Raw genomic sequence first — 11,938 nt, 5'->3', positions numbered from 1 at the left:
CAAAACGACAGCAACTTGTCTGTTCCCCTTCTCCCAATACCCCAGCGCTGTTCCTATCCCCCAAATCCCTGATAAAAATCTTAAAAAAAATAGTTTTTTTTTGAACACTTAGAGCCCTAAGGTCATAGAAAGTAAAGTTTTAAAATTTTGAAACAGATACCGAGGGTGCCAAAAAAATGTATCTAAGTGGACACTTTGGTCAACGTTGCTCAAGCAGTAGTTTGCCATACTCAGAAGTATCTGGACGCTGATGGTAACCACTTTGAGAACCTCTTGTAATTGCAGAAGTCAAAGTGACTTGTATTCATCTTTTGTTATTGGTATATATCGAGCATTACAATTTTAATAGTTTTTCTTTTCTTAAAATGCGTATATAACTTTTTGGCACCGTGTGTGTGTGTGTGTGTGTGTGTGTGTAAATATATATTTCCTCTAAAAGAGATGATCATTTTATCTGTCTAAAAAATGTATAAATAAAAACTAAAATATGTATAAGCAAAATAAAAATAAAAGCCATATTTCTGAGATCAGGAATAAAAGGAGACAAAGATTTTTTTGTACTACTTTAAGCTTTAGGTACATAATAATTTCATTAATATTTACTTCTAGAAAAACCTACACTTTTTTTTTTTAGCTGAGCCATCCTGCTACCTGTTGGCAGCTCACCAACAGCTCAGCTTGGGCTGGACTCGAACCGCTGTTGCTCAGAGCTCGCACTCTTCAGTGAGCTCTTAACCAACTGAGCCACTCGGCCGGCCCAAAATCTACACTTTTAAAGTGTTTTTTTTCTCCCCCAATCCATTTTTGGGACATAGAGGTGCTCAAAATAAGGTGTATCATTATTGTTATTTTTAACAACTCAATCCCTTAAATAATTATAACTGCCTTGATATATGACCTTAATAGATAGATAGCAAATAGATATAAGTATTTTTCACTTGGAAACATTTTCCTTTTAATACATTTTAAGAGACACAACATGTATTTATTACGTGTAAACAATTATCATTTTTTTAAAAAGTAAAGATCATGCTAAATAACCTTCTGGCATTAAACAGGATACAACATGGTATAAGATGTCATCTCATTATCCTGCCTATGTCCAATTAATCAGGGCCTCACTCCGTACCTAGTATGGGCTCAGCATACCCCAAATCGTTTTTACTAATGTACAAAAACAGATTCAGTTAAGGCTTCATTGTGATCATTACTTGTTGTACTGTTATGTGCTACTTTTCAGAGATGTGCTGATACTTATTAGCTCAATTAATTTAATATTTCTATCTCACTTGATAGAAACTAAAAGATCACTCATCAATGAAATGGGAGACGCAGTAGGCAAAAATAAAAAAGACAGATTTAGCATTAAGACGTGAGTCTAGGAACCTTATTTTTACAAAGACAGTGGTGGAGATTAGCAAGAATAAAAATGGAAAAATAATAAAACAGAATCTTTAGTGTTAACGCAGTTCCTATAAAGCAAGCTGGCTAAAGGCAACAACGTAAAAGGTGGTGAACGGGTTAATACCGGGACTCAGGAGCATCTCCCAGTATCTCAGCTACTTCCTTATTAGTTCCTACTTCCTGCTGGATGGCAAGCAGCCTTCCCTGGGTAGCCCGTGCTTCCACTTACTCCTTTCCCTTCCATTCCCTCCTTGTGCTTCCTCAGTTGGCTCTTAGTAGGAAAACAATGTGATTTAGTACTTCACACTAAGTGGTGAATGGTTGATAGGCTTAATCCCTCTTGGGCATTAGCACCAAATTTGGAATTCACTATATAAGGAATGGTCCCCTCCAACTACATTTCACCTCTCCCAAAGAACAGTTGGGTGGAAAAGAAGTACAAACTTCCAGTTACAAAATAAGTCACGGGGATGTAACACACAGCATAGGGAGGAGAGTCAATAATATAATAACTATATGTATGGTGACAAATAGTTTCTAGACTTATTGTGGTGATCACTTTGTAAGGTATGTTAATATTGAATCACTATGTTGTACACCTGAAACTAATATTGTATATCAACTATAATTAAAAATAAATTAAAATAAAAACAATGGCGGATGACAGCTTTAAGCTATATGTGGCCATTCAATTCCAATAAAACTATTATAAAATTAAAAGAAAAAAAAAGAACAGGGAACCGAGAAGTCCGGAGAATTCAGGAGAAGCAGTGTTGGGTGCTCCAAGGATATCAGTAGGGTTGTTCACCTCCAGCTCTCAACTCTGCCTTCTGCTCTAAAGTGACTTTATCACTGAGCAGAAGAAACTGCTGTGCTATCCTTGCAGATTCAGCAGCATCTGCCCTCACGCCCCTTGGAAGGGAAAAGAAATATCGTCCCACAGTCCTTTGCTAGCCAGGTCCAGTTCCTATCCCCCATGAGAGATGCCTGCCTGAGTTTTGCAAGGTGGGAGAGAAGCAGCAGCCATCATTCACCTTTGGCAGGAGGGGGTGGCTATTCAGCTGGATGGCAGTTCCTGTTATTCCCTCAGTCTAATGTGAGGCTGCAGCTCTTCCCACGGAGCTCTGGCCCCTCGTTCACTTTGGTGCTCTTGGCTTCCTGAGATTCCTTCACTTCCAGATTTCCTGAAAGCCAGCAGGCTTTTCCTTGACCTTCACTTCCTCAGCCTTTTGACTGGTTTTGGAAGCGCCTAATCCCTCCCTGCTTTCTGTTTTCCTGATGGAGCTCTAACTGATGTGGACACTTTTGCTCATTCTCTGGTGTCCCGAAATTGACTTGTTAATTAATAGTTTTCCGACCCAGAATGTAAACCTGTGATGACTCAGGATGTGTTCTAAATTTATAATAAAGCATATTTCTTGGTCTTTCCCGGTCATTTTATATACTTTTCTTGAAATCTCCCACAATCCACTCCCCCCCACCCCCACCCACCGTAAAAACATCAACAAAACAAACGAAAGCACGATCATTCTTAAATTTTTTCATTTATTATCGCTGCTATTGTTGTTATTGTATCTTGCTTTATACCGGAATTGTTACAAAGGGCAATTAGTTTTAGAGAAAGTGAAGAAAGGTAGGAAGGTTGCTTAAATTTTTCCCACATCTGGCTGGAGGGAAAATTCACACATCCTTCAAGTTTATGAAACAGGCGTCGGATCTTTATTAAACTGGCCAGCAGAAGAAGGTCATCCCCGTTCAAGTGTCGGAGAACCGGAATCTCCTCAGGTTTTGGTAGCTTTTCAGCAAAGAGAAAGAGAAGGGAAGCTCAGAGTCCCGTAGTGGAAATGGTGCCTGTGGAACCAAGGAGGTGGGAGGCGGCGGCACTAATTCGGAGCTGGATTCCCTCTTGAGTCTAATTATCTATAAACGTCAGTGCTGTTATTCTAATCTGAACGAGGATGAGCTGAAATGCTGTGGAGACTTGAGAGACTAGAGCAGGCCAGAGCAAACAGGATTTGGACACATCCAAATACTTACAATGTTTTCAAATATTAGGTTGGTGCAACCTAATAATAATTTAACTAGTATATACTGAGGGGAGCACAAAGATGCCTTCCCTGGGAAGTGCCCAGTGCGGGAGAGCGTGGTAAATGCTGGCTGGGAGGGCACTGAGGGGGTAGCCTTCCACAGAGAAGGTAGCACTTGAGCTGACATTTTCAAGAAGGACTCAGGCAAGTAAAACTCCTTTCCTTCTCCTAAAAGTGACGCTACCTCCGGGAGGCCATTCCACATTAACCTCTCTAGGGCCTTTCCTTGGCCTCTGCACTCCTTACTTCCTCACAGCCTTTGGTGATTCAGGCTAATGTCTCCTTGCTGCTGCAGGAAGGTGAATGGATCTGCTGGAACAGTCTTGCCTAAGGAGGTTCCTGTTTGCGATGTCAGGACCAGCCTAGGAGTGGTGTTTAGCTTCAGCCAGGCAGGCTAAATACAAGCTGAACTGCCTTCTGCAAGCAGAGTGACCACTTACCTGCAAAGACACGAGAACTCACAGGATCTTTCTGGATTTTCATTCTTCCCCCCATTGGAAGAAAGGAAGGAAAGTAGGATCAGGAGGGAAAGAAGGGAGGAAGGGAGGGAGGAGTATGAAATGGAGGAATAACGAATGAATCAGCATTTTTAACCTCCTTTCAATTCCAAATTCCATAACGTGACAGAAAACTTTTTTAGAGAGCAAATCAATAATGGTTCTAGGAAACAGAAACATTTTTCATCAGATGAAATAATCTTAAGGAATGCCTAAAAATAAAAAAGCAGATGGGACCATATCCAGAGTGAGACATGACCAAATGAAACCACTAACCCAAAACACACACATTCTGAGCTCAAAGTCAACAGAAATGAGAAGCAGGAAAGGCCCTGAGGTAAATACTAGGATTTGGGAGGCAGCCCCTCCCGCTCTCCTCTGTGTAGAGGAGCCCTGGTTGGGGCTGAAAGCCTGGTGCTGGGGCTAGCCGCCTACCCCTCGGCAGTACATATCACTTCTCCACAGTTACCAGAAGCAAATTGCAGTAAGCAAAACATGCAGGAAAACAGGGATTCTCAAATACAAAAATGAACATACAACCAAGAATCACTAAACTTCTGAGGAAATTTGAGGTCATGAAAGAGAGGCATCAGATTCACCCATCAGAGATACTTAGACTCAAGGAAACAGAATTAATAGTCAGAGGAAGACTTTAGAATAGACATAGTTAATATTTTCTGAGAGAGTTGAAAGAATTCTTGTTGTCAAGGAAAAGAAAAAACTAGAGGACTTGGAAGTTAATTCTACACACATATATAAAAAAAGATAGTTAACAATTGTAGAGAAACCACTGAAATATTATGTAGCAATTAAAAATAAAACAGACAAATATGCTTGGAAATATAGACATGGAAAAACCTTTAATATTTGTTAAGTGGAAAACAAAAACAAATAGAACACCCCAACAATATAATCAGTATGGTATAATCCAATTTTTATTTTAAAAAGATATATGTGAATAATTTAAAATACATAGAAGAGAGAAATACACACCAATTTTGGGTGGTAGTTACCTTTGGGAAGGGAGTTAGAATAAAAGCAAGGATAAAGGTGGAATCTCAGTTTTTACTTTATATATTTCTGTTATTTGAACCTTCAAATATAATAATTTATTCACACACGTCCTTTTTGTATTTTTAAAACATCTAAAAGTGGCCAGCCGAGTGGCGCATTGGTTAAGAACTGGCTTGGGATGCCAGAGGGCCCTGGTTCAGATCCCACATATGAGGGCCAGTGACACTGCCCTCTACAGCTAAGATGCTGAACAACAGCTCAACCTGGAGCTGGGCTGCCGTGAGTCGCCGGCGACGGCGTAGGCTGCAGCCCCTGCTGCAGTGGGTTGCCATGGGCTACTGTGTGTAGCCAGCAGCCAGCATGAGTGGCCAACAGCCGCCGTGAGCGGCCGTCCAGAGGCCGGCGACTGATCTGCCTCACCTGGGAAGAGCGCAATGATGGTGCCAACTTGGGCCAGTGAAGCAACGTCCTCCACAACTAGACTGAAGAACAAAAGGACAGCAACTTATCTGTTCCCTTTCCCCAGTTCCCCAGCGCTGTTCCCATCCCCCAATTCCCCAATAAAAATCTTTAAAAAAAAACAAAAAAACAAAACCATCTAAAAGGATGATTATGAGGACAATGAGAAAACTAAGAACTTTGACATCAAATTCTTTCTTTTGCATGAAAATGACTCTTTTTCTGATTGGAATTCATTTCTGAAGAGAGGGAGTGTATTTTTACATTATTGGTAAGAATGCTGTTACTATGAATGTAATGTACCAAAAGAAGGCTATGCTGTACATTTCTAACCAAGAAAGCTTGTCTTGAGCCCAGTCAGCTGACCTTGGCAGCTAGACTGATGGGAAGTAGCTGGAACAGTGAGGAGCGTACTGCAGACCTTCACTGTATGTTGGCTGAATCTGAAGTCTCCCTTTTGTTTGATGTTTATGAGCTAATTTTACCCATGCTGAATATTGAGGTCATATTTCCACTTACTGAAAAGTATAGACTCTTTCAAGTTGAAGACACCTTTGAAGCTTGGAGTTACCTCTTCCAATAACTGATGAAATGAAGTAAAAGTTTAAGGGACTGTTCAAAGTCACATATGATACATGCTACATATGTATAGAGATCCACATAGATCTCTATGTCTGTCTCTACATCTGTGTGTATATTTCAGCTTTACTGAGGTATAATTGATAAACTCTACATCTGTGTGGAGCTATCAGTGACTGAGTACTTAGTCAGAGCCAAGCCAGTGCATAGTACTTTGCATTCTCATTGAGTCTCCATCACAATCTATAAGGTAGGAATCATTATCCCCACCTGATAGATGAGGTGTGGAGGAGGGACTGTCCCATGGTATGACACTGCCAGACCGGTGAGCTAGACCTATGCCAAAGCAGACTGCTTCATGTTAATCCCCTCAGAGACTGTCTGTAATCGGTACTTTCCTTCTGACATGAACAGTACCTCTCCGCTGTGTTCCAAGAATGCTGGTTCCTGGAACAGGCTGTTCTCCTGACCCTGGCATGAATGTAAGGCATTTTTCCTTACCTGGGATGGGTCACGTACCAGTGTCCCTATCCATCCTGCCTTGATCTATATAATTCTCTGGGGCCTACCAAGCAGTGTGGAGGATATCCACTTCGCTTTGCAGCAGCTCATGGTGCACCTTGTATGTTAAGTTTCTCTTACTAAACTCTGTTAATCGCCAGGCTGGAGTGGAGTGGCCAGCCTCTGTCTTCAGTGTTTCCCTGCCCATCACTTATGGAGGTAGATTTTCAATTTCAGAGTTTTCCCTGGGGCTGTGTGTACACGCATGGGGGAAGTGAAGTTCAAGTTCACCCACTTAGCTAAGCGGCAGAGTTGAGGTTTGAAACAATGTCTTTGTAACCTGAAGTCCATGTTTTAACCGTTGTGCAGTATTGCCAGTGACTGAGGGTGTACTCGGGGCCACACCCTCGGGAGAGGAATCAGTGAGAGATTCTGTTCTTCGGGAGCTCGCCATTCAGTGGGAAAGGTGGCCATGAGGGCAAGAAAGGTGGCGTGGCTCAGCAAGCCCAGGGACAGGGGTGAGCGCATGGACAACCCAGAGGAGGAGGTGACTGACCCTCAGTGGGCCAAGGGCTAGGCGGTCTGGGAAGTGTCTCCAAGTAGATGGGGCTTCTACTTGGTCTTGACCATGGTGAGAATCCAGGTCTCCTGACTTAACTCTGGGCTTTCTACTATAGTACAGAGAAAAGCAAACACAATACAAAACCCAAAAACCAAACTCCCAAAGCAGCACTGTCCAGCCACAGAGCCAACACTCAGTAAATGTTGGTTGGATCCAAGTCCGAACTAAAAGGAATTTCTGAGGAAGAAGAAACAATTAATCAGGCTGCCCCCACTCCATATGACACTTTCACTGTGTGTCTTCTCATTGAATTTAAAATTCTTAGTGGGCAGATTACACACAAGTATAATTTATCAGTAATAACACTAACAAAAGTTACTTTACTCTTATTATTCTAAATGCTTTAGTTGTTTGTGAAAACATGCTTACCTTCACTTTGGTTCCAAAACTGATTCTTGCCTGTTGGCCCATTGCTAGAAAAGTGATTGAAATCTTGTCTTGTTCTAAGATGCGAATTCCAATATAATGGTTCAAAGCCAGAAAGACAGGCTTAAATGAAACAAAGGGTGAGGGAGAGGCAGAACTTGACCAATTCCAAGCTCGTACTCTGTTGCCAGCTTGATCTGAATATTGACCTCCCAAGATATTGATGTATACCCTGGGCAGAAAGGAAATGAAAAATCATTCACAGTAGCATAATAATTCCACCCTGAAATTAGCCCTGTCATTTGCTAACCAGAGAGCATCAGTTTCTGCTAGCCAATAGCATCCAGATGGTGGAAAACCTCAGGTGATCCTAGGAGTCATAAGACTGTGACTGAAATCTATACTAATTTGAAGTACTGAGTCCAATTCAAGACCTAAAACCAAACTGGGTCTAAAAAATGTAACCAGGATGGTAAAGCTATCTGGAAACTTATGTGCTGGGAAGGATGAAGAAGGAACAGGGAAGGTTTAGTCTGGACCAGAAGAAATACAGGAGAGCGGTCTATATGTGAAAGAGGGGAGAGGGCCAGGGCTCATATTTTGCTCTGCCAAAATGAAGGCCAGGCGATGTAAATTCTGGGGAAGGCCAAATTGGCCTCAGTGCAAGAGAGTTGTTTTCTAACGGTATCCAAGAACTGGGAACCAGAAGACTTTCTAGGAGACCTCTCATCAGGGATGGGTGTGGGCAGGAGGGAGGGAGTTGGGGAACATCTCAGAGGTCACTGTGGTGAACAGCTCTGTAACAGAGCAGAAGGGGGAGCTTAGACCAGATGGGCTCCCCAGTCCCTTAGCGTCACCAATGCCACAGTTTACTACACATGTACAAATTTAGCACTGCACAGTCTGACATCTAGTGGTGCTAATGACTTCCATTCTACCTGGTTATCTTCTTCTCGTACGCTCACCTTCTTCCAGCTTGGATCACCATGCCTTTCTTGAGCAGACAGAATTGTTAGAGTTCTGGGTTCTTAGAAAGTTGGCTTAATTGGATAATGAACTACTTTTTAAAACCAGATGAATTGGTCATGAGTGCCCCCTAAGTAAAATGACTAATCTTATTCCCCCAGTATTGATTAGTGGTAATAATCTAATAGCAAAAGCACAAATGAGAAATGGAGGCTATTATCTCATTATATCTGGGAAGGAGGATGCAAAATTATCTAGATAAATTATTTAATCAACATTCTTTGAGTCTATACCATATACAGATAGATACATGCTACGTAGTGGCAAAGATCCAGGGTGTGCCTTCAAAGAACGTCAGTCCAGCAGGGGAGATGGGCTTGCTTCACAAGAGGCAAATAGAGGCAGCTAGGAGAGGACCAAGGAGTCATGTCAGAGGGCCCAGGAGAGCTGGTGGGTCAGAGGGCTGCACAGGCAAGGGAAAAGTCCTAGAAACGAATGAGTATCTGGTGACAATTGCATAGTACCCCCACCCTGTGTAATACAGAGTTCAATACAATGCTATTGAACCCTGAAGGATAAGTAGAAATTCTCCAATATGCATAGGGATAATGGATTGACTACTGATTTGGACTAAGAACACAAATAGCTCTCTGCGTCCTAACTTTCTCAAGTCCTGGCAGTGTCCGAGCTTTGTCAATTATTGGCAGAGTCTCTCAAGATGAGATGGTTATACCTTTAAAGAATTTAAAGGGAGGGAATATCTCTTCCTGAAAAGCTCAAGAAGTTTAAATTGTATTTGAAGTTAGAACCTAAATTTTACTTTCTCAGGCTAAATTAAATAATATGAAGTCACAGAGTATATAAATTAGTAGATCAAAATGGGATCAGGATTTTAATTTTTCTAGAGATTTGGTTTGTATGTTATTGCTGTTGGGTGTGGCTGCAGGAAGCTTACTAGTTACAAATACATCTCACACAATAACACAGTGGGGCACCTGTGCACTGTAAGTTATTTCCATGGATGAGGTGGTGTAACACTATGAGGGCACAGACAGGCTCTACAGAGACCGCCTGGTTCATATCCCAAATCCCTATGGTGACCATATAATTTATTTAGAGACTTTTCCCTAATATTGAAATTGTATGCTTCGTATTCTCTTGCTGTTTACAGAAAGCATATGATGAGCTTTGTTTTACATAGTTGCCTAGGAGTTTCCCACTGAGAACATATGGAAAGGCATAAATCAAATATTTCTCACAGTTGAACATTATTATCTAAATAGGTTAAATAAATTTTCTTAAAGCCATTTTTATCATTAAATAGGAAAAAGAAAACTTCCAGTTGTAAGATGAGTAAGTTTTGGGGGTCTTAATGGACAGCATAGTGATTACACTTAATAATACTGTATTATATACTTAAAAGTTGCTAACAGAGTATATCCTAAATGTTCTCAACAAGAAAAAGAAATAATAATTATGTGGCATGATGCAGGTATTAACTAATGCTATGGTGGTAATCATTTTGCAATTTATAAGTGCATCAAATCAACACAGTTGTACTTTTAACTTACACAATGTTATATGTCAGTTATATGTCAATCAAGTTGTAAGAAAATAAAAGGAAAAATAAAATTTCACAAACCCCCAAAGCACAATGGCAGCAAGAAGAACGTAGGAGCCTACCAGACATTTCCATTTGGATGGTAGCAGGAACTTCTTCCAGAAGAATCCAGCACTGCCAGGATTGCGGGGTTAGTGGGCATGTCTTCTTGGACTATACACGTGAAGCCATTTATCTCGTTGGGCACTCGGATGATGGCGAGGTTTCCAGATGGGTAGCTGAGATCAGATAAGGTCATTCGAGTTGTTCTAATTAATGGACTTTGGCTATTCTGGGAATAAATTCAATTTATGAGAGAGCCCTTTGAAACTGTAAAGCATTCTGAAAATGGAAGGTACTGTTATTACAGAAGGATTTTATGCTTTTTATGTGGATCAAAATATATTTATGAGACACAAGAAACCTCAACAACATACTAGCAAATGGAATCTAACAACATATTATATATCAGGACAAAGTAGAGTTTATCCTAGGAATGCAAGTTTGAACATCCGTACTTCAATTAATGAATATACTATATTGATTAGAATAAAAAGGAAAAAAAACATGATAAAGATTGTTTTCCTTCTCAGATCAGGAATTAGATGAAAATATCCACTCTCCCCACTTCTATTCGACATTGCACTGCAGGTTCCAGTCAGGGAAATTTTATTAAAGAAGAAATGGAGGACATCCAGATTGGAAGTGGAAGAAGTAAAACGATCACTGTTNAAGAGTATTATCTAATAACACTTTTGGTGACTATAAAAATGTTCTGTATCAGTACTGCAATTTGGCAGCCATTAGTTGTATACAGCTATTTAGCATTTGAAATTTGGCTAGTGTGACTAAAGAATTACATTTTAAACTTTAATTTAATTTTAATTATTTTAAATTTAGCCATATGTAGTATTTGCTACTATATTGGGTAGTGCAGGTCTAGAAAATATTGAAATATTACTAATGATTTTTGGGAAGAAGATGAGACTTTTGGTGATTTTCTCCTCTTCTTTTTAGTTTTCTAAGGCTTCCAAATGTTCCTTAATGATCAATTACCATATTTTAAAGTAAAAAGGCTTTAACCAAAAGAGCCCCTCATAAAACATATGTAAAGCACTGTTGCAAAGTCTAGTAGAAGTTAAAAAGCCAAGTCTGTACCAATTCTTTTTGACAATAGTTAAATGTGCCATGTTCCAAGCTGCCATATTAATCATGACAGCTTTTATAATTTTAGGTAAAATTGGCTTTTGAAAAGTAGCAAATAAAAAAAAAATCAAACCTAAAATTACCTTTCCACATGCTATCCTAGAATCACAGCACACAATGGATATATTTCTTTCATCTAGTTGAAAATCAAATGGTCTGTCATCAGTTATATCTTTTTCTGGAATATCCACGGAAAGTTGATAAGAAATTGTTTTCAAGTGCTTTGAATCTAATGGGAAAAAGATCACATGAGAGTATATACATGTTTTAAATTTTCTAGAACCTGTTTTCTAACGTGAAATTTCAAACACAAATGCATTGATTCGTCAGACTTTTTTTAGTGGAAGGAAAATGAGGACCTTCATTAAGTTAAAGTGAGGGGCTTCTTTTACTAAAAAATGAGATGATTTCTTTGTTAAAAGAAGGAAAAAGTGGAATTTTCTAGCATTAGGTTTAGTAGGAAACAGTTGAATATCAAGGAACTTTATACTAGAGATTTAATTTAAAAACAAAAATATATCTTTTTGGGCCGGCCGAGGGGCGCGTTGGTTAAGAGCTGGCTTGGGACGCCAGAGGGCCCCAATTCAGATCCCACATATGAGGGCCAGTGACACTGCCCTCTACAGCTAAGATGCTG

The 11,938-nt window shown here is 40.1% G+C and overlaps 1 protein-coding gene across 1 annotated transcript in view; it reads right to left on the bottom strand.

Moving 5' to 3' along the window:
- Nucleotides 1-2,935: 2,935 nt before the first annotated feature.
- ERICH6 (glutamate rich 6) overlaps nt 2,936-11,938 on the bottom strand; it is a 31,774-nt gene continuing 22,771 nt past the window's right edge. Inside the window, exons 9-12 of the mRNA XM_019661308.1 lie at nt 11,385-11,530; nt 10,179-10,387; nt 7,533-7,761; nt 2,936-3,199 (exon numbers count right to left, since the gene is read on the bottom strand). Coding sequence (XP_019516853.1) covers nt 2,936-3,199; nt 7,533-7,761; nt 10,179-10,387; nt 11,385-11,530 — 848 coding nt within the window. The remainder of the gene's footprint in view (nt 3,200-7,532; nt 7,762-10,178; nt 10,388-11,384; nt 11,531-11,938) is intronic.

The sequence above is a fragment of the Hipposideros armiger genome, unplaced genomic scaffold (genome assembly GCF_001890085.2).
Source record: "Hipposideros armiger isolate ML-2016 unplaced genomic scaffold, ASM189008v1 scaffold_344, whole genome shotgun sequence".
Classification (NCBI taxonomy): Eukaryota; Metazoa; Chordata; class Mammalia; order Chiroptera; family Hipposideridae; genus Hipposideros; species Hipposideros armiger.
The sequence above is the reverse complement of the archived record's forward strand: the minus strand, read 5'-3'. Positions and strand labels throughout refer to the sequence as shown.